The sequence below is a fragment of the Peromyscus californicus genome, unplaced genomic scaffold (assembly GCF_007827085.1).
Source record: "Peromyscus californicus insignis strain IS unplaced genomic scaffold, ASM782708v3 Scaffold_7__1_contigs__length_154581171, whole genome shotgun sequence".
In the NCBI taxonomy this organism is placed as follows: Eukaryota; Metazoa; Chordata; class Mammalia; order Rodentia; family Cricetidae; genus Peromyscus; species Peromyscus californicus.
The window spans coordinates 45,796,281-45,818,764 of NW_026294595.1; the positions used below are offsets into that span (position 1 = coordinate 45,796,281).

The 22,484-nt window shown below is 36.0% G+C and overlaps 1 protein-coding gene across 1 annotated transcript in view; it reads left to right on the forward strand.

Annotated features, from left to right (window-relative positions):
• Positions 1-573: 573 nt before the first annotated feature.
• The window catches only part of LOC128100872 (ankyrin repeat domain-containing protein 26-like), a 34,952-nt gene continuing 13,041 nt past the window's right edge, over positions 574-22,484 (forward strand). The window contains exons 1-10 of the mRNA XM_052723626.1: positions 574-586; positions 1,192-1,262; positions 5,726-5,822; positions 7,138-7,211; positions 9,333-9,559; positions 14,407-14,440; positions 14,754-14,877; positions 18,737-18,950; positions 19,770-19,941; positions 22,009-22,079. Coding sequence (XP_052579586.1) covers positions 574-586; positions 1,192-1,262; positions 5,726-5,822; positions 7,138-7,211; positions 9,333-9,559; positions 14,407-14,440; positions 14,754-14,877; positions 18,737-18,950; positions 19,770-19,941; positions 22,009-22,079 — 1,097 coding nt within the window. The remainder of the gene's footprint in view (positions 587-1,191; positions 1,263-5,725; positions 5,823-7,137; positions 7,212-9,332; positions 9,560-14,406; positions 14,441-14,753; positions 14,878-18,736; positions 18,951-19,769; positions 19,942-22,008; positions 22,080-22,484) is intronic.

The window sequence follows — 22,484 nt, forward strand, 5'->3', positions numbered from 1 at the left end:
GCCTCGAGCTCACAAAGATCTACCTGGCTCTGCCTCCCGAGTGCTGGGATTAAAGGCATGCGCCACCACCGCCCGGCTTTTTGTTGTTGTTGTTGTTGTTTTTTTTGTTGTTGTTGTTTTATGTGCATTGGTGTTTTGACTGCATGGATGCCTGGATGAGGGTGTCAGATGCCCTAGAACTGGAGTTACAGACAGCAGTGAGCTGTTATGTGGGTGCTGGGAATTGAACCCAGATCCTCTGGACGAGCAGCTGGTGCTCTTAACCACTGAGCCATCTGTCCAGCCCCCTATTTGTTGTTTTTAATAAGTGATCATATGAAGGCAAACATAAGATTTTATTTTGATAATGTTCTTGAGGTTCTCTTTAAATGGAATGGGATCCAGTGCTTCCCTTAAGAATAAGACTAGTGTTGTTGAAATGAAGAACTCAAATAGTCTTAAAACTTGTAAGGATATTTCTTACGACTTATTTTATATTAATTTTAACAGATTGCCTCTGAGCATATTCCACAGAAGCAGGATGTGATTACTTTAACTGTGACTACAGATGAAAGAAGACAATCTAAGCCAACCATGGTAATGAAAGGTAAGATCTATATTTTATAAATACCCATTGAAGTAATCTTAAGCAAATCATGAGAACCAATACATGTCAGTGGACAATGACGTTTACTTGTAGTAATACATAGTAGGATTGACATTGCACCCATGACTGGCATCAACAGGCACCCATACGTACATGGCATACTCTCAGACAGACACACACATGCAGACATAAATAAAAATAAAATCTTAGAGTTCACATATATGAAATAAAAATAAAATTTTAAAGGATTTTGAAAAGAAATAGAAATAAGTACTATCACACCATAACCAAATTTCATTGTTTTTCTACCTGTTCATGAAGTTATTCCACATTATCTCCGTATAACTCATATGATTTTAACTATTTCAATTCTAGTGGGGTGTCATTTAAATTGAATACTCTTGAAAACTAATGGCAAATAAAAATATCTTGCACAAAATTAAATCTTCAACTAAACATTAAGTATAATTCAACCTATACTTTATAAAAATAAAACGGTGGTGCTTATAACTAGCTTTAATTATTTCTATTTCAACAAAATACATTCATATTATCTGCCATTTAGTAATAATTCATTTTACTTAAATATCTACATTTGTCAACAGGTCCGTGCAAAGAAGAGACATCAACAGAAGATGGAAGAAAGTGTGATAGCCATGAAAGTGTTCAGTCCTCGGTACGTAATAACTTAAATCGAAGGATAATGCAGTTTTAACACGATAGCATATGCAAATAAAATCACATATCAGATTATCTTGTAGGACAATTGATCATATTTTAATGTTTAGTATTAAAATATTTTGGCTCATTAATATTCTTAAGAGTCTGTATGAGTTTGTTGCTAAACATCATCTTTCCATTTCTTGCCAAATTTCTCCCTGAAAATTACCTGAGCACCTGATTGCATAAATTCAATAACATGACCAATAGTTAAGATGTAAATAAGTAAATTTTAATGTCTTTTCTTGTCATGGGTGGGTGGGTGTGGAAAGAGCGGGGGAGAGGAAGAAATGAGAGAATACAAATGTGTGCCAGGTGCACATGCACATGAATGCAGAGGTTAGAGGTCAATGTCTGAGTCCTTATTCTATTGCTGTACACTGTTTTTATTGAGACAAGGTCTCTAACTGAACATGATCTCATCAATTGGCTAGAATGCTCCCAGGATTCAAGAGTAGAAACATGCTGCCATGCTTGACTTATTTATGTGGGTGCTGATTCAAGGCCTCAAGCTTCTTCTACAGACACTTTCCCAACAAAAATATCATCCCAGCCCCTAGCATCTGAAATTGCAAGGAAGACATAGGTGGTGCCCTTACAATTGTATTAGCATTAAAAGATTATCATTCCCACTCAGTCAAAAAGATTTCTATTTCCAGATTGCCAGTCAGTATTTTCAAACTTAAAAGTTGAATCCTTTCTTTGTGATCTCTATATGACTTTCATGTGTCCATTGATGGAGAAAGTAGACTCATATGGGGTGCTAATTAACACACAGGGAAATTCACTTATTGGGGCATTTTTGGGTGAGCATATAAAAGATAGCTTTCTAACTTACCTTGATTTCAATGATGTAAATTGGCAAATATAAAAGTATTGTACATTGCATTTCATGGACATTATAGTGGCCTTGGCATGGACTTCTGTTGATGTATTTGTTATACAGATTTCTCATTTTTAAGAAACATTATATATATGCTATAGACATATTCTAACTCTGCTTGGCATACTCCTGAAGATGATGAAATATTTTGATATTGAATAAACTTCTTCTACTGCATATCCACTCTATAATAGAAATTACACACTGAATATCCTAGGTAAGAGTCTTTGACACAGTGACAAGCTAAAGAAATTGGTCAGCTGCAAACACTTGCAGGTCACATTACATGCTTAATATGAAGAAAACACGGGATATTAGGACAAAAAATTATCAATGTAGTTTGTAGTTCCTCTTATTTAGAAGTGAGAATAAAATTCTCTGATTGGGGAAGATGAACGTACAAGATGTAAGCTGTGTATTAATGAATGAGAACATATCAACTATACCAGTATCTAGGAGGATGACACATTGAGCAGAGGGAAACAGAGGGTCACAATATTTCATCTGGCTCTTTGGATTCTGGAGAGACCTGAAACAAGAATGGGAAAAATCATGTGCCAGCCACCTTTACACTTGTAAAGAATACGTAAGAAAGGATAAAGTAAAGCCCAGATCATTACAACACTTGATAAAAAATAAACATATATATGCTTCCACTCTTGTTATGGTTTGGAATTCTTTTTTGAAGGTCTTCCTTAACAGATCTGTACTATATCTAATATTTTTCTTGCTATTATTTTAATATAACCTAATACATGTATATTTTAACATTTGATCACTTTATTAAAATGTTGTTATTCTAATATTTATCTATATTTAGGACTTTATGTATGGGAGTATATGTAAGAGAAATGTATGTGCATTGCTGTATGTGTTCATATGTGTGTGCCACTGCAAGCATCTGGGAACAAATAGGATGGCATAGGAGGACCTCAGGAGTCCCGAGTTGTCAAGTTGGCTACCCCCTTGATACAACGTCTCCTGTTGAGTGTGGATAAAGACTGGTTGTCAACAAACCCCAGCAGTCCTCATGTCTCTGCTGCACCCAGCACTGGGTTTACAGGCCTACATGACCATACCAGATTTTTTACAGGTCACTGGTATTTCAACATCAGGAGCTTACGTTTGCCCAGAAATAAGTCTTTTCCACCAAGGCATCTCCCCAGGTTCTGCATTTATCCCCACATCTTCCTAGGAGCCTCAAGAATTTATCCCTGTTTTTAGTCTACCAAAAAAAATCTAATACAGTGTTTTCTTTTTTCTTTATCTGGCATAATATTTTAATAATGTATATCTTATTTTTCCTTAAAACAACTCCACTCATTGAAATTCCTCTAAATGATTATGTCTGTATCACACTACATTACATGTAAGAATTTATTTAATATGTTACTTTTTAAAATGTTTTCCTTTTAAGTGCTTTCCTTCTTACATTCTTCCTGCCTCCTCTTCTGCAATGTTCCCTGAACCTTGAAAGGGATTATATAGATACCATTTAGGACTCACTACCCCACCATTGAAACTTTCGTCTGTCATTGGTTTCTGTATTAACTATTGTCCACTGAAGTAAGAAGTTTTTTTTTTTCAGTGAAAACTCAGTGTAACACTACTGTATGGGTGTAAGCATGAATATTTAGAAGGCAGTTTAAAACTATGACCACTTAGCAAATCAGTGGTAGTAGGTTTCCCTCTAAGACAAATTACCTCTCTAGCTATGGACTCTTGACCAAGCTTATATACCAAACATGAATACCCTCCTATGGAGTGAGCCACAATCCAATCAGAAAGTGGTTGGTTACTGCTGGAAGTCTAACTCCAAATGGGTCTGATGACCTGGGATGGATGTGTGAAGCTGGAGCAGCAAGAAACTATAACCACCTGTTTCAAACAAGTGGCCTCAGATAGCCTGGGTCGTTTTTATTTGTACAGTTCCAATAGTTTGTATGATCAGCTTTACAATCAAACTTATTTCCTTATATTTCTAATAATAGTTACATTAATTTCCAGTTTGTTCTTTTACCTCGTTCCCCTCCCATCCCCCAGCTTTCCCACTGGTGACCATTACCTGCTTGATTCATAGCTCTAATGTCAGGAACATAAGCAGTGTTGCAAGAGACCAGGTTTTCTAACTAGGCACACCTACAGGTAGAACAGTGTGCCCAGCTGAAGCATTTGAGGTTATAGCGTCATGCAAAGTGGAAGAGAGTTTCACCTCTAGTAGTTAATGTTTACCTCTAGTCAAATCTAAGTTTTCACAATTGACTCATCAGCTAAGGCTGAATCAGTTTGTTCTTCATTCTCTACTACTCTATCTCCTATGGAGGATATACCAGGTTTTCTCCTATCATCCTGCAGACTACATAGCTTAAAAGCTTACTCTTAATAGTTGGCACTGCTTATCTTGTTCTCATGTCCCCTTTCTCTCAACTTCCTACAGTATTGGCACAACTGTTAGAAATGAGGGCATTGTGGGTTTCTCTGATTCTGCTTCATCCCCTGTTCCTAGACTGTTCCCATTAACTCTTGATATCATCTGTTTATTTGCATTTCTCCTAGACTCTTGTGGCTAGAATCATTCTCTCCCGAACAGTTATGAAGATTTATAATGTCATGAACTACTGTGACTCTTTCAGGCTAGTCACAAGGTGTGTTGGAAAAGCAACATCTTATTCTTGAGAATCCTGAAACTCATGATCACACTTGAAATATCAAAGGCTTTTGTAACTGAATCAGGTCCTCTGTATATTTTTAACAACATCCCCTATTGCTCACCAAGAGGAGAGTCATTTCCTTATGCAATAGCCATTTCATCCATAGCTCTGAGAAAGTGACACTAGAGGCAGCCAGCAATATGATTTGTATAAAGAAATCAAGGAGAGCAGGTAGCACATATGCTCCTGGGGTCATGCCCAGAATTATGCAGCAAACTACCCATGGGTCTTGCCAAAAATGGGTCAGATTCTCCAGGGTCTTGACACAGAGAGAATTTTTTCATGCTATTCTCAGGCCTTGTCCCCCGAAGAAGTCACATGCCTCCTAGCAATACACTCAGGCAAGAAACTCTAAAGTCATGCAATAGAAGAAAGGAAAAAAGCATGGAAGTGTGTTGGGAATAAGGGGTACAGTAGAAAAGGGAGAGAGGGAGAAAGGGAATGAGAGGCAAAAAATACACTTATTCATTAATGTATGAAACTAACAAAATTTAAAATTTAAAAGATTTTAACATATATATTATATTTCACTGAGGAAAGCAATGTATAATTTTATATTCAAAACTGTTGTTGACATACGATGTCTATGAGTATGTTCCTTTCAGCCTTACATGGTTGGTTTATGTAGTACTCTATAGCTATATGAAAGTAAACATCAAACTTTATTTAGACAACTTTTGAGGCTCTCTACTCAATATTCCAAGTTTCAGTACAACCAACCCTTATTTTCCAGAGTTATTGCTTTGAAACAGGAAACTAAGCTGTCTTTTCCAGTAACACATGAGAGATCTTTGTTAAGACCTTTCCTGACTCTGATTTCAACAGATCCTCTCTGAGTCTCTTGCACAAAAGAAGGATGTTGTCCATTCACGGAAGATCGCAGATCAGAGAGGAGAAAACATGGCAAGTGGACATACGACAGGTCAGAACTCTATTTAGTTCAAAGCAATTTGGAGGAGTAATTACTCAGACTTGGAGCAACTGGTATATGCCATGAGCCAACGAAAATTATTTATTACACATACAGTGAGTTCAAATAGAACTCAAATGGTAATAAGTTTGATATAAAACTTAGCATAGGCTGCAAATGGGAATGCCACTTTAAATCAATTTCAAAATATTCAGGCATCTGAGAAATGTTGAGCTATAATGAAGAGCAGTGAAAACAGGAAAATTAGCAAGAAATGCACCAATTACGAGGAGTACTAGGGAAAGGAAGCAGAAATTCATGATCCTGTGTGTGAAAATAGTACTAAAAACTTGACCCCTCCCAGTTCAGGAACGAAAGAAGTAGGCATGCAACACTAGCTTAAATTTCAAGTACCATAGGGACAATAAAAAATTGATAAAGTTGTAAAGAACTCAAAAGAGATGCTTGTTCTAATAGAATACAATTGCCACAATCAGTGACAACTTCCCACCATGTATGAGTCTTAGGGAAGGAAAGGAGTTTGCCAGAAATAATATTTTCAGATGGAAGGACCACCATAGTCATAAATGAAGGACGGAAAGGAAGACAGTTTTGGTAAATAAAATGCAGGTTGTTTAACTATCAGTGCCGAGATAGAAAATGGCATATGGGGTGAGTTTGAATGTTTCTGTGGTATTTAAAAATGTTGTCTTCATCCAAGCATTGGTAGTGTATGCCATTAATCCCAGCAGACAGAGGCAGGTGGATCTCTGTGAGTTCGAGGACAGCCTGGTCTACAGAGTGAGTTCCAGGACAGCCAAGGCTACACAGAGAAACCCTGTCTCAAAAAAAAAAAAAAAACAAAAAACAAAAAAAAACCAAGAAAAATGTTGTCTCTGAGGGTTTGTTTACTGATACCACTATACTTCTGAAGATAATACAATGTAGTGTCGGTCCAAGTGGAATATTGATGTTTGGTAATTTCCAGCATCTGTTAAGAAGTGTGTACCCAAGAAAGGGGAATAGCAGTCAAGTAAAGATCAGGCTTAATCAATTTCTTTTGAAAATAAAACTTTGATTTTAAATTTTTTACGTGTATTTATTTGTTCATTCATTTATTATATGTGTTTTTTGTGGGTGACAGGGGCACATGATTACAACTTGAAGGAGTCAGTTCTATATTGGTCGTGGGTATCAAACTCAGATCACTAGTATTGTCAACAAGTACCTTTACCTACTGAGTCATCTTGCAATTCCGTGTTGTTATAAATACTGCCATTTTATTGAACTTTTCTTTATACTTTGTTTTAAATGTTTGGGTTTTCAGCAGAACCAAACTTACATGTGACATCCGGAGAAGAACAGAACCAGGATGACAGCAGCAATAGCAGTCAGCCACTGGTGTGTAATTTTTCAATTTAAGATTCTCATTTAATATGCTTTGTTTAATAATGTAGCATAGACCAAATGGAATAATATTTTGTACTTCACTGAAGAATCTATAGAGATAATATTTAATATTCAATTTGAAAAACGCTGAAATATATATAAAAATTACAATACTCATAAAATTTTTAAGAAGTTTTTCTTTTGAAGTGAGGGAAAATTTTTTAATTTTTGCATCCTATGTATATGCATCCTTCCATGGTAAAGAAACATCATATTCACATCTTATTAATTGACATTGTGAACAATGTAACCGATAGTGCTTAGTTGTGTTTATGGTTTGAGTAATCATTCCTATCAGGTCAAATTGTACGGATTCCTATTAACATTCAGTATCTGCAATGTCAAAAATGTAGTTTTTCCTTCTTGTCAGCAGCTGACTTCAATATTTGTACTATAAGAGAGTACTGAGTCTTAGGATCAACTCAGCTACCGAGGATAAAAAATAAATGACACCTTCCAGAAAGACCGGTTGATATTTGGATGTAAAGAATGGCATTCTAATGCATTTCATTTCAATGTAGAAATTTGGGAATTTTTATCCAACTGTTGTAATCTGCTAACTGGAGTAAATACAAGTATATATTATATTGAACTCATACGAATACTCATATTGGTACAAAAGACCATTATAGCATATAATTTGAATTACAATGTAAGAATTTGATTTTCTTTGAGACTGAATTAACTTTGGTTCCTAAATATTTTAAAATTTGCCTATTCTCCATTTACATAACTTTGGATAAGTGGTTTAAATTCACTATAAATGCTCACTACATAAGACATTGTATAGTGATTTTTTTTACGAGAGAACCCTGTATGGTGTTAAAGTCACATAACTTGTTTTGGTAAATTTCACACAATCAAGTTCATTCAAAAATTGTGAAGAGTTAAGATTGCTGTTCATGTTTTAATTCGGACTTAGGCTAAGGTAAATTTCCCTTTTATTTCCGAGTGTTTGTCAGTGTTTGGGGAGCAGATGAAAAATACAATATAAAGCTTAAAAGATGAATTTCATTCAGTTTCCTAGTTTTTCTTTTTCCATAGCCATGATAAGGCTAAATTTATTTTATTTTAAATTAATTGTAAATTTAGCTTTTTTAAAACTTACCCTGACAATGTACTTAAGAGCCAAATCAAACTGATGTTTATAATTCCATCTTCAAAAAGAAAATTTCCCAGGAACTGGAACTAAGTAAGGATTGTGACAGAGGTAATGTCTATACATCTAGCTGCTCCTCAAATGTAAAAGATTGTGGAACTATTCATCAAACAAGGACAATTAAAATGGAAAATGATGACATATTCACTAGAAGAGAATGAGCATGAAAATCCACATACACTGTATTACTGGATCATCTTCAGGCTTTTTATTTGTCTTCCAAGAAGTATATTAAATGGGCTATTAATTTAGATTAAAACAATTATTTGTTACCAGAGCCACACAATATCACATTCTCTAAACTGACTCTTTAACATGAAATGAAATCTTGCTAGTAAAGCAAAAGAGGACACGAACGTCTTTTTTTTTTTAACATCCCAATCACAGTTTCCTCTCCCTCCTCTCTCATTCTCTCCCTCCCTCCGCTCCCCAACCCCAATCCACTCCTCCTCTGTTTCTGTTCAGAAGGGGGCAGGCCTCCCACAGTATCAACAAAGCATGGCAGATCAAATTGAAGTAAGACCAAGCACCCCCCTTGTATTAAGGCTAGGCAAGGCAACCCAGTATGAGGAATAGGTTCCCAAGAGCCAGTCAACGCATTAGGGACAGTGACTGCTCCCATTGTTATGAATTCCACATATAGACTAAGCTACACAACTGTCACACATACACACGTCTTTTTGCACAGATGTGTTTACAGACAGTAAACACTTTACATAGAAAACAGTGATTCAAAAGAAAACCATGAGGTGAAAAACACTTTAATGACAATATTGAACTACATACAGAAACGGGTCTTGTTAATTAAAACGATGGAAATAGAACCGGGCTCAATGACAAAGTTGGTGAAACAAAGTTATTTTTATTTAAAAAAAAAAAGCATCAGAATTCTTAGTAGCAAACTTCTGTTGCAGCTTAAACGGAAGAGGAAGACAGGGTGCAGCCCCAAGATGGACACAGTGGAAAAACCATCTCGTGGTAACACTGCTGCCCATGCTTCTGCTGTGGGTGGTGGTGGTGCTGATGTAGCTGCTGCTGCCATTTCTGATAATGGTGTTAGAAATGGATTCACCCTACAAAAGCATTGTGGGAAGTCTGGTAACTTCCACCAACTTCCTGTTACAACAAAAAAACATGTTGGGTAAGTATGGTAATATTTAACAGTGTATCACTGCTTTTATGCTAAGAAACTAATTCTCACTTGGCCTGGTGTTTGTGCTTAACAGATCTCATGCTTTTACTAAGGATGTTCAGTCTTGCACCAACATCAAAAGAATATGGTGAGATACCATTGTTCTACACTATCCTGAGGACTGTTTTGTTAGAAAGATAACAGCAGGGCTGTAAGATGTGAGGAAAATGGTTTTCTGCTGCAGTGTTGTTAACGGAAGTTGACAAATACTTTTTGATGGATAAATTTGTAGCAGGCATCCCTGTTTCTTTCACAATAGCTTTTATACCCACAGCTTAACTTCCACAATGAGGTCCTTTGTGGGTACATAAGAACAAAGATTCTAATTTAATGTTTGCGTGTCAAGTTGACAAGGGATGGGGTGGTCAAAGCTATATTGTCAACTTGACAGGATGTGTAGTATCAAAGAGACAAACCCCTATGGGCCTGTTTGGGAACAGTTATGTAGATTAGATCAACAGAAGCCCACTATTACTGTAGGCAACATTGTCCGATGGGCTGGAGCGGAGAAAGTGAGCTGCTGTGAAGGTTAGATTGATCAACCCTAAATCCTTCTTCCCCTAACTAACTTGTTAGGTACTTTATCATAGCAATAAGGGAAGAAACTTACACAATGTTCTAAACCACCGAGGGATGTTATTTTTTTCTGTAAACAACCAGACAGTAAACATTTTAGTGTTTGTTGGCATTAAATTGCTCGTTGCTGTAGTTCAAAATCGGCTAGAAATAACAACTGAATAATGTGGACAATTTTTTTTAATCACAGTATTTTCAAGTGTCAGAATATAGTTCAATGGTACAATGCTTGAGTCACATGAGGCTGCCCTTTGTTCAAATATCCAGCACCACGAGGAATGATTGACAGAAATAAAGAAAAAAAACTTCAGGCAAACAACTGGTTAAATGCAGCCCACAGAGACTAATTTAGTGACGTTTTGGCTAAGTACAAGATACTACTAATACAGTGAATTTTGTGTTTCTTGTAACTCTATATACATTATATTTTCCTTTGTTAACATTTTGTTATGGAGCACATTATATTTCCACAGTGTTTTCATATATATTTAAATAAGCTCAGTTTGTAAATTTAACAGTTTGTAAATTTGATCTATTTTATGTAGTTTTATTCTTACTATAGAATTCATATTTTAATATAAATAATTACTTTGTATATTTATAATTGCTTAGTTGAAAGTGCTCTAGAATTATACACCTTTTTAATGTATACTTTTTACTTTTTTTGAGATTTTCATACATGAGTACTATATTTACGTTATTTCCACCCCTCCTTCTCCCCACTCCAACTCCTCCGATGTTTCCCAACTCCTCAAATTCATGACTTCTTCATGACTATTATTGTTACACACACACACACACACACACACACACACACACACACACATATATATATATATATATATATATATATATATATATATATATATATATATATATATATATATATACTGCTGAGTCCATTTAGTATTGTTCACATGTACATGTGTTTATAGTTGACCATTTGGGACTGGATAGCCTATCAAGGAAATTGTCCTGGAAGGCATTGATTCTCCTTCTCTCATCAGCCATTGATTGGCTGTAGTCCCTCAGCTAGGCATAGTGCCCTGTGAAATATCCACTCCATTCACATTGGCATGTCAACTGCTGTGGTCATTATGCAGGTCTGGTTTGGGCAACCTTATTGAGATATCATGTATGATGTATGTAGTTTTCAAGACGTGTAGAAAACACCCTCTTTATCTTACAATCTTCCTGCCCCCTCTTCCTCTTCTACAGTTTTCCCTAAACCTTAGATGTAAGGGTTGCACTGCAGATACATCAGTCGGGGGTGGTCACCTATTTTAGTGAAGGCTTTTCTTACCAAAGTGCCTCCCACAATCAGGGTGGGCCTTTCTACATCAATCAAGGCAATCAGGACACCTCCTCAGGTGAGGCTCCCTACTCAGTTGAGTCTAGTTTGTGGCAAGTTGACATTAAAACCATCTGTAATAGCACCCTATTATCTCTTAACTTTCTGCATTTGGCCAGTTATGGATCTCTGCAGTAAGCTCTGTCTACCAAAAAAGAAGATTCTGTGATGAGGGATGACAGCTGCACTTTTCTGTGCTATAAATATTTAGAATACATTAGAAAGTATATTAGTTTAGGAAAGTGGCAGTAGTAGGTTCTCCTCTAGGGTCTAAAACCTCTCTGACCAGGAATAGTTCACTAAGTTTACAGTACCAGGCATGGATTGCCTCCTATTGAGCAGGCCTTAAATCCAACTATACAGCTGTTCGTAAACCTCAATATAAACGTGGCTCTATTACACCATTAGAGATGTCTTGCTGAAGACACTACATACTTAAGTCATAAAACATGGAGAAATCAAGTCGATACTGATTCATCCCTATTGGCTAGCTTTCATAGTGCTGGAAGGCTCTATTCACGCTACCCAAATGAAAAAGTAATCATTAATTTTATCAGGCTGCAAGCCATGTGAGCTACAACAACAATGACTGTCATAGCAAGGTAAGCTCATTGGTTCAATAGTGGCACTGATGTCATGGGAATAACCAAACTCATTCCATTTGGATTTAAGGTCTGCTGCATGAAATGGAACCCATGCTTGGCACCATTACTGGGACTTAAGAGATGGACACATTAGAGGCCCTCGAGGAGAACCTATCATTATTATTCTGCTAAATGGATAAGCTATTACACTGACACTAACTAATGAACTATCACCATGCCTGTAGATTAGTGTATCTATCCCTCAGTCATCATCAGGAAAGCCTCTTCTTGCCATACATGTGGTTAAAACAGAGATTCACAAATTGTCAGTGTGCAGAGAATATGAGATCATGGAGTGCTCAGCCCTACCTGGAACATCTATATCATACCCCTTCCCCTAAGACTCAGAGAATAAGAGACTACAGAATGCCCAGCCCTAAATGGATATGGATATATAGATAGAGAGAGATTATATATATCTAGTACCCCATTCTCCCAAGGCCGGGGATCATTATGAAAGAGAAGGTGAAGAGATAACAAAGAATAATATGGTCATCTTCAAAAGCATAAAAACAGTCATTATAAAAGTGAAACTGTGTTCCCAAAACATTTCTCTGCCTCTTTCTTTCATGGTACATGTTTTCTGTGATTTTAGATACTTCATCTAAGTCCAGTATTACTATAATCCAAAGCAAAACAAAAATTGTACCACAGATCGAATTATTAATCTTCTTTTCTTAATGTCATTTCCCAAGAGCAGTGAACTCTGGCCTTTTAGTGTAGCCTTCAAGCCTAGGGTAGGGTTAACCTCCACTTGTTTCTGAGTATTCTCCTTTCAATTCCAAGTTCCTGGAAACACGTCAGTGCCATAAAGTTCTGCTTCCATTTTGTTCTCTGAGTAGAATCATTTTCTTAGGTATTTGTTTGCTTTCTTGTTTGTTTTTGTATGGCTCCTCTTTTCCATGCTGTCCTTCTAGACTTCCTTGTGCTCAGGCATAACTTTCACATGCTTTCTCAGATGTCATCTTGACAATTAGCTATTCATTCTGAATTGGCTCAGAAATGCAATAATCTAACTGTATGTTAAAATTATTACCTAAACTGCCATGCACTGTTTTAATTTTTTATGTAATAAAAATATGCAAATGCATGAGTCACAGTAAATACATCCTAATAATTCATTTATTCCTTTGCCAGAATCATCATAGCTATGTTTCTATCATTTCATGGGCTATTGCAAAATATCATATATGTCAATCTAATAGCCATTTACTTTCTGCAGAAAAGAAAAAGAACTCATAATTGTTTAATGCAAAAGTTGTACAGCATGGGTTGTTGCTTTTAAATTATGAAGTTTCAAAATATAACATCCTTATTTCCTTTTGTTAATAGTTTTATTGGCGTACATCATACATTCCATTAGTATTTGTTTAGTGCAGGCATAAATAGTTGAACAGACAAATACACTTGTTCAGAAATGTCTTTAGAAACATAAACCATTTCTTGAATGTAAATTTCCAAAATTGCCTATATATCTAGTCTTTTTAAATTTTTTAAATATTTGAAAGGTGGAAAATTACTTACAATTATAACCAGAAATGCAACAATAGTATAAATTTACCTACCATTGTTTCAACTGAAATGTTTGAAGACAGATACAGTGTTCACAAATAATAAGAAACGTGTGCAGCCAGCCCTCCTGGGTTTGAGATAGCCCGCCACTGACAAGCTTTGAGCACTTAGTGAAGTGCCGTGGTCTTCCTTCTCCTAGTCCTTTCATCGATAAAATGCTGGTGTTTGCTGCACATAATTGTTATGAGAATTAAACTGGATTTAGGGACAGTGGAGGTCCTGAACAAGCTCACTCCTATCTTCACTGTTGGAGGACTGAACTCCTTGGAGAAATTACATATTATTCCTCAATAGGGGTTAACATCCATAAAGCTTTATTTTTATAGAAAGTGACAATAACAAAAGTCAATGTATTTCTTTCCATAAAATAATACCAGTAATATCATATATTCTTGTGGCGTTCACTGTCAGAAAGTTTGCTCAGAATTTCATTATCTGGATAGTTTTAGCGATGTCTTTTTTTTTCCCCTTAATGTTACTTTCTGTTTTAACTGAACTTCCCTTGTGGAAGCTTATCATATTTGAAATGATTTATGAATTTTTGAGTAGGATAAATCACAAATGCATGGGTTTTCTATAAATATAATAGTTCTCAATATTATCTGTGCTTTTCATATTTAAATATTGAGCAGAAACTTCTGTCTTCTTTGTAGGCTGAATAAGAAAACATGTGATGAAAAGAACAAGGTACTGTAAAAATAAATTTAAAACAGTATTTTACTCAAAATAATTTACAAAGGAAATGATACATTATAAAATATGTGTGAAATACATCATAAAGACTAAAGTGAAGAGATCTAGAACTTGTTGTTATCTGTTGAAATTTATATCGAAGCAGTGAGTGACAAAGACTAGCCATTGATAATCTTTTGAAAAATCTGTTCCCTTCGTTCCTACAAAAAATTCTAATCCTAAAGATGTATAGCTAATATATTGATACATTTACCATATAGTATAAGCATTTGAGGATGTTCCTGATATTATATGGTTTATTTTGAAGACTGTAGAACACATGGATGCCATGGATGATCACCAGTTATCCGAATCAGTCTCTGAGAATGATGATTTACCTGATTATGACAATATATTGATGATAGTTGACCAACTTCAAATGAACTATAAAGGTAAGACCCCCACATACATGTAATGCCTTTAGTATTAATGCTGAGGCAATCTTAAAGTCAGAATTTAGGCTTGTACATAGAGGACTTTTAGTTGTCTAGATTTTTGGTGCAGTGTGAGACATAAGAATGCAAGTTAACCTACTATTTTCTCTGCATATTTTTGAAGAGGTTGACTTTTCACTAAGTTATATTTTGGAAACTGTATTAGAAGTAAGGAGTCTATATCAGGTTGGGGCCATTTCTGGAACATTTTCTATTCTTTCTATTGTGTGTTCTGTTGTGAAAATTACTATGGCTCTGTAGCATAGCTATAAGTCAGCATTAACACTGCTCCTCAGGATTACTTTGGCTATTCGTATTCCTTCTGAATTCTAACTTTTTTTTTCTCATTCTGTTAAAATTTTCATTAAGATTTAAGAAAAGACTGTACTACTTTATAAGTCATTTCCAGAAATATATCTGTTTTATAAAGTAAATTCTAATATTCTGAGTATGAGCCTTCTCTTCGTCTTCTGGTTTCTTCTTCAACTTGTATCTTTTCAGTGAGAAAATTAATCTTTTTTAAACAATTGCCACATTTTGTCTGTAGCTGATTTGTCTGCAGCCTGAATGTATGCAACTTTAAATCAACACATTTTCAACATAATTCTGCCCCCTCTTTTTGCTCATCCTCATTGCAATTCTGTCCAAAACAGGGAGGGTTAAGAAATGCATTAATCTAAGGGTATAATGATAAGTTCTTAGGAGTAGACGGAATACTATGTCTAGGCTTCTTGGCACAGAAATGGTACCAGATGTGGGTTTCATTTTGTGGAGTAAGGCTTAAAGCCAATCAGAGAGTGGTTGGTTACTCCCATGATATTCAGGCCACTAGTGCACAGCTGAGCATATCTTACCAGGCCAGGTGCTGCTTGTAGCTCTCGGGGTTCACAGCTGGGTAAGATTGGTGATTTTCTCCTCTGGAAGCATGCACATTACCTTCCAGCACTATGAAAGCTAGCCAGTAGGGATTAGTCTGTCAGACTAGTAACAGCTTAATGTGCCTAAACTCTACGACTCAACTTCATGGGGTCTTCAGCAATAGGGTCTTACTGCCAAAGTCTTCAGGACAATCATAGCATTGGCAATAACTTGTAATGTTTTGTGGACTGTGGGACTTCGCTGGCCAATAGTTCCAAAAGAGTGAATCCATTCCTGTCACTGGGCTTCTTATTTGTTAACCGGCAGTGTCTAGTAGGGGCACTGTTGTTCTGTTAAAAGGTAACTCCATTTTAACACAGTCTCTCTTTCTCTCACTCTCCCCCGCTCCATACACATACATACATACACGCATATGTATATGTGTATGTATGTATGTACGTATATGTACACATATGCATGTGTATGTTAAGCTTCTATAGTGGCAGATATTTCCATATGAAATTTTAATAATGTCTAGTGTTTTTATTTACTCCCTATGTTATACCCTCTACCCTGCCCTCTCACTCCCCATCCTAATTTAACCTTTCCAGTTTCCATTAATCCTCTAACCCTTGATACCTCTGCTTTCTATCTGCTCACCTTGAAGGATCCTCCACCCACCATGGCTCCTCCGTAATCTCTTGACTTCTCTGGGCATTCCAAATGAAACATATATATATTTGAAGATTCAAAGCCAATATTTATAAATGGGAGAAATATACTTGTAAGTCTGGGTTACCTTACTCAGAGTGATTGTTTCCAACTCCATCCATTACTTATGTATTGCATAATTTTGTTTTTCTTAATAGTTGAACAATACACTATTTACCACATTTTGATTATTCATTAATTAGTTGATTAGTTCTTTCCATTTCCTGGCTATTGTGAATAAACAGCAATGAACATTGATAATACCATATCTCTGTAGTGGGATTTAGAATACTATGAGTATATGCCAAGAATGGTATCACTGGATCATGTGGGAGATCTACTTTTAAGTATTTGAGGAACTTTCTTGCTGATTTCCATAATGGCTCCATCAGTTTGCATTCATCCAAGCAGTAAATAAGTGTTCCCTCCCCCATACTGATGCCAGCATTTGTCATAACTTATTTTTTTATTTTAGCCATTCTGAGTGAAGTAAGATGAAATCTCAAAGTAGTTTTAATTTGTATTTCTCTGATGAATAAGGATGTTGGAAATTTTTTAAATATTTATTAACCTTTTATATTTCATCTTTTAAGAACTAATTTTTGTTCAATTTTATTTTATGTGTGTCAGTGTTCTGCCTGTGTGTGTATCTGTGTCTCACATTCATGCATCGTGCCTACAAAGGCCAGAAAATGACACTGGATTCCCTGGAACTGGAGTCACACATGGTTGCCAGTTGCTATATGGGTGCTGGGACTTGAACCTGGGATCCTTGAAAGAGCAGCAAATGTCTTAACCATTGACCCATCTCTCCAGCTCTATGCCCAATTTTTCACTTGGGTTGTTGGTTTTCTTAAATTTTTTTAGTTCTTTATATGTTCTAGATACTAACAATTTGTCAATTATATAACTGGTAAACATTTTTTCCCATCCAGTGGGATCCTTCTTTGCTCAAGTGATAGTGCCCTTTGCTGTATAGAACCTTTTTAGCTTTTTAGGTCCTATTTATTAATTTTGATTTTAATGTCTGAGCTATCATAGTTCTGTTCAGAAAAGGCCTTTATGCCAGTAAGTTCAAGCATATCCCCTACTTTCATCTGTATCAGATTCAGGGTATCAGATCTTATGTTGAGATCTTTGATCCATTTGGAGTTGAATGTTGTACAGAGATGAAGATCAAGTTTCATTTCTCTAAGTGCAATTACCCTGTTTGATCAGCACCAGTTTATTCTTACGTATTGGCCTGCATAGCTTCTCATGCCCAGGAACCTAGACATTAGTAAGGAGACTTATTTACATTAGTAAAGAGATAAACATTCTCCATGCCTGAAGCACATTGTCTCATAACTTATTGGATGTATTTTGCTTGTTTTCACTTTTCAGTATTTTTGTTTATTCCTTCATGATTTCATGCATGTGTATAATGTATATTTTGTAATGCATAATGTCACCTCCTTTACACTCCTTTATCCTTCCCCACCTTCCTCTGAACCTCTACTCCCAACAAGTTTCCTATCTATTTTCATGTCCTTTTTATAAGACCTACTACGTTTAATTAGGTTTGCCTAAATGAACATGGATGTGGGGGTTACTTACTAAAGCATGGGGCAACAGAAAAATGATTCCTCCCTTCCACCAGTAGGGCCACGTAAGTCCCTTCCTCACCCATGACCAAATGTTGCCACACTCAATCTTGTGCGAATTTTTGCAGCTGCTGTGAATTCCTTACTACAGTGGGCATTTAATGTCACAGCACTAGTCCCCATCTTTGTAGTATTTTATTTTTGTGTGTAACAGCACTCTAATCAGAGTCCATTTCTCCTCCTTACCCAGAAGGATTTGCAACAAAGTCCAAGCCCACTGTCTAGACTGGGTAGGATCTTCTTCACCTTCTAAACAGATGTTTACTACTCATACTTTGATTCCTAGTGTAGCAGTCTCTTCCTGTGGGAAATCTTCCTGGGTATAATGCAAAAAGATACTCTGTGGAACCCCAGGACTCTGCTTTGGTGTAGCATCCATCTGAATGGATGGTCATAATGGTCATTTTATCTGTCTTCTCCATCAGATTTAAGCTAAATAAAAGCAGTTGATTAGTCAGCTTTATTTGAAAATCTTAGTGTAATGTATTCCAGACTGTAGTCATTCAGTATGTCTTTGCTTGTCTTGAATGACAGAATATGAAAATGTACAAACTTTTGCGTACAGAAAATGCATTTCGTTTCTACCCACTCTTTTCCTGATGTAGATTCTGGAAGACGGTTGGAAATCCAGGATGCAGTTCATTCATATAAAATGATAATAGGACGTAACCAAAGTCACTCAGAGTTACTTACAGAAAAAAGTAATAAAATAAAAAACCAAGCTAGTGAAGTGCTAAAGAAGCCACAAGAAACAGAAAAGAGGAAATCACGGCTCAGGTGTAAAAATGAAGAACAGCAACCAGAACCGATTGATGTGGGGTATGAGTATTCACATTACAGAAGTGTGAACAGTTAGGGCAGACTACAGATTTTTAGGGAACATTTTAAGTGCTACATTACCTTATGGACATCTTTCATTTTATCATTTTGAGAAACATCTATTAAGTTTACTAGCCCATTTGTTGGTTGAATGATCTCAGGGTTAGTATTTAATTTTAGAATTATATTGGAATATAGGATTGTGCCCTCTGCAAATGGGTATTTTGATATTCTCCTTTCCTGTTGTCAACCCTTTAAATTATTTCTCTTGTCTTACTTCTCTGGCTAAATCTGTGTGTGTGTGTGTGTGTGTGTGTGTGTGTGTGTGTGTGTGTGTGTGTGTGTGTGTATGTGTAGTTTATATATATATGTGTGTGTATGTATATATAATTTTAATTTGTATAACACATAGTGCGTTTGAAGAAGCAATTGGGTTTGTTTTTCCATCCTGTTTTTCTCTTAAGCAGCAATGAGAAGCTTCATTTTTCTATTAATTCTAAAAGCTCATTATTAGTATTCAAGAAAGACCATATTTTAGCAGCAGCAAAAGAAATATATGTAATTTTCAACTTTTCACTTTACTGAATAATTTAAAATATCCTTTTCTATAGACACAGAATTGCTAGTGACAGGGACTGGTCAATTCCCTGAATAGTCCTTAATTATACTCTTTCTAGTCTATATGTCCTTTGGACAGACTGAATTCTAAAAATAGAGATAACATTGTAAAGGAAAGTATCTGACAATATAAAATACTATACAATAATAAACTTACTTTTCACTGAAATGAATTTTAATGCCAGCCTGTTCAATTTACAGATTGGCTGGAAAACAAGAAGCACAACAAAGAAATCCTCATTATCTCTATGAAAAAATTAGGAAGCAATTAACTGAAAAAGAAGAGCAATATAAAAAAGAAAAACAACACCTTGAAACGCGCCTTGGAGCACAAGATATGGAACTGAGGCATCTCAGAAATGATATGAATAAGGTAAATTTACTGGTGAAAATTCACACTTCTAAATTTTTTTTCAATAATGTGACTTATATCTTTACTGTTTAATACAGGGAATCCTGTTTTGCTTAAGGATAAGAACACGATAAGGGAAATAGAGAGCTGGGACTTTTCAGCAATGTACAAACATTGTAAGTCTGTGTTTGCATGAATTTGGGGCGTCTACTGCACCCTTAAGGCAGACCCTCTCATATGGGCTCTGCTGTGCACATCGGCCACTCTGAGCAGAACATTGGCGTGTGCCATGAAAGTGTACTGTATTGGTTTAACGTTATGTCCCCTGAAAACTAAATTCAGAGATTTTCATTTATAAATTACTTCTTGGAAATCTTGGCCCTCAAGTTATGATTAATATATGTTTTCCAAGTGAAGAAAGGGCAAGTCAGTTGGGTTTAATCCACATAAATGTTACTTTAAGTATTTTTATTAAAATATGTCTTATCTAGATTTTAAAGGTTTTCTCGAAAAAAAAAAATGTCACCAAGCATGTTTGCCTACACCAAAAAACTGTGAGAACTTTGTTTTGTTTTTATTATGTTTTCCCTAATCTTTGCTAATTTCATGTGTATGCAATGTATTTTGATATCTATCCTCACTCCCCTTTCCAACTCTCCCTAAACGTATGTTCCTCCAAATATCATATGATTTTAGATAAAGATTTATTCTATTTCTGTGTATGTCTATGTGTACGTGTGTGTGTGTGTGTGTGTGTGTGTGTGTGTGTGTGTGTGTGTGTCCATATTTGCATGTGGGTGACTTCAGAAATCAGAAAGGATGTCAGATCCCTTGAGCTTAGCTACAGAGTGTTGTAAGCCACCTGACTTGGGTTCTGGGAAGCAAATTCAGGTCCTCTAAAAGAAAGGCAAGTGCTCTTAACTGCTGCACCATCTCTCTATCCACCATGTCTTTATTATTATTATTATTATTATTATTATTATTATTATTATCACACTTAATCCAATTGCCACTGCTCACATGTGCAAGGGAGTGAGGCTATTCACTGAAGCATGAGCAATCTACTACCGAGTGCTACTGAAAAATAGTGAGCTGTACGTTATTGTGAGTGAAAGAGGAATTTTGGCTAATGGAACTGCTGGGTATTTGAAGAAGTTCTGGAATTTACACAAGGTTGCACGCTCTCATTCCTGTCCCTCTCAATGGTATGAAACATGATACAGTGCAGCCATGTGTAAGACCTCTTCCCTTCTCACACATTCTGCCGAAAATACCAAATTCTGTTAGAATATCTAATGTAACCATGATTCTAAAGCTAATAGCAAAGGCGGGCAGTTTCTGATGTGTCCACAGCCCTCTAAATTTTTTACAGTTTCCTAGTTCAATCTTCACTGGAGTCCATTGAGTTAGATATTACTATTTTTATTTTATAGATAAAGAAATTGAGGTATATCAAATTAACTTCCTCTAAATACATGGCCAGTAATTACAGACCTGTACACTCAGGCATTTCATCTGTGCAGACACTGCCTCTTACATGCTTCCATGGAGCATTAGTTACCCAGTCGGAGACTGATATATTTCACTGGTCTAGCTTTGCCAATCATATGCATGAAATTTTCAAATTATAGTCAATGAAGAGGTGTTTTGAATATAAAAATAGAAATGCTTACCATAATAACATCTTCTGATTTTCCTCATGATGTCAACTTTGTCAGTTTGGATTTCTGAAAATTATTTCAAATGCCGACTGTGATACTATATAGCTTGACTGCAGAAGTTGGGAAGTGGACACCAGATGAACCATGAGTTTATTGTCTGCTTGGAGTACATAGAGAGACACTATCTCAAAAAAAAAAAAGATTTCAAATTAGGATAATGTGTTTCAGTCTAAGACCAGGGTCAACAAGCTTTCACTTGAGAGACTGGTTTTGTGAGCCGTGAGGTTCCTGTTGCAACAGGTCACTCCACTCTGAGGAAGAGCATAAAGGGAGTGTCCTCCTGTAGAAATTCAGCATATGGACGGTTGATGAGCGGATTTGTCCCTGAATAGTCAGTCACACGTCCTGTCTTTTCTCTTTCTGTTAGCTGCAAGAAGCACGGAATCAAAAGGCCGAGGCTGAGGACAGTGACGGGGTGACAAAGGGACACCTGCAAAGGTACCATTTAAAGGAGCACATGAAAATGTTTTAACACACACAAGCCATGCAATAGTGGAAATACAACCCGTGCGATAACGTGTTTAGGGTCTCTTCTTCCATGCATTATTTGCAGTATGTATTTAGGGTTTTGGAAGAGGCTCAGAGTCAGAGGATGTGAAATGCATAAGTTTAACATCCTGAGGTTCAATCTCCAACAAAACAAAACAAAAAGAACTGAGGACTAATTGCTCACACCACATCTCCATTCTTCACATTAACTGTGAAACTCAGACAGAAATAAGATGCATTTACCAGATCACCTGCCTTTCAAATACTTCATCAGAAATACATATAATCAGATCCAGATTCAAATGCTTCTTACATTTTTGATAATTTTTTAATACATCTCAGAGTAATGGATGG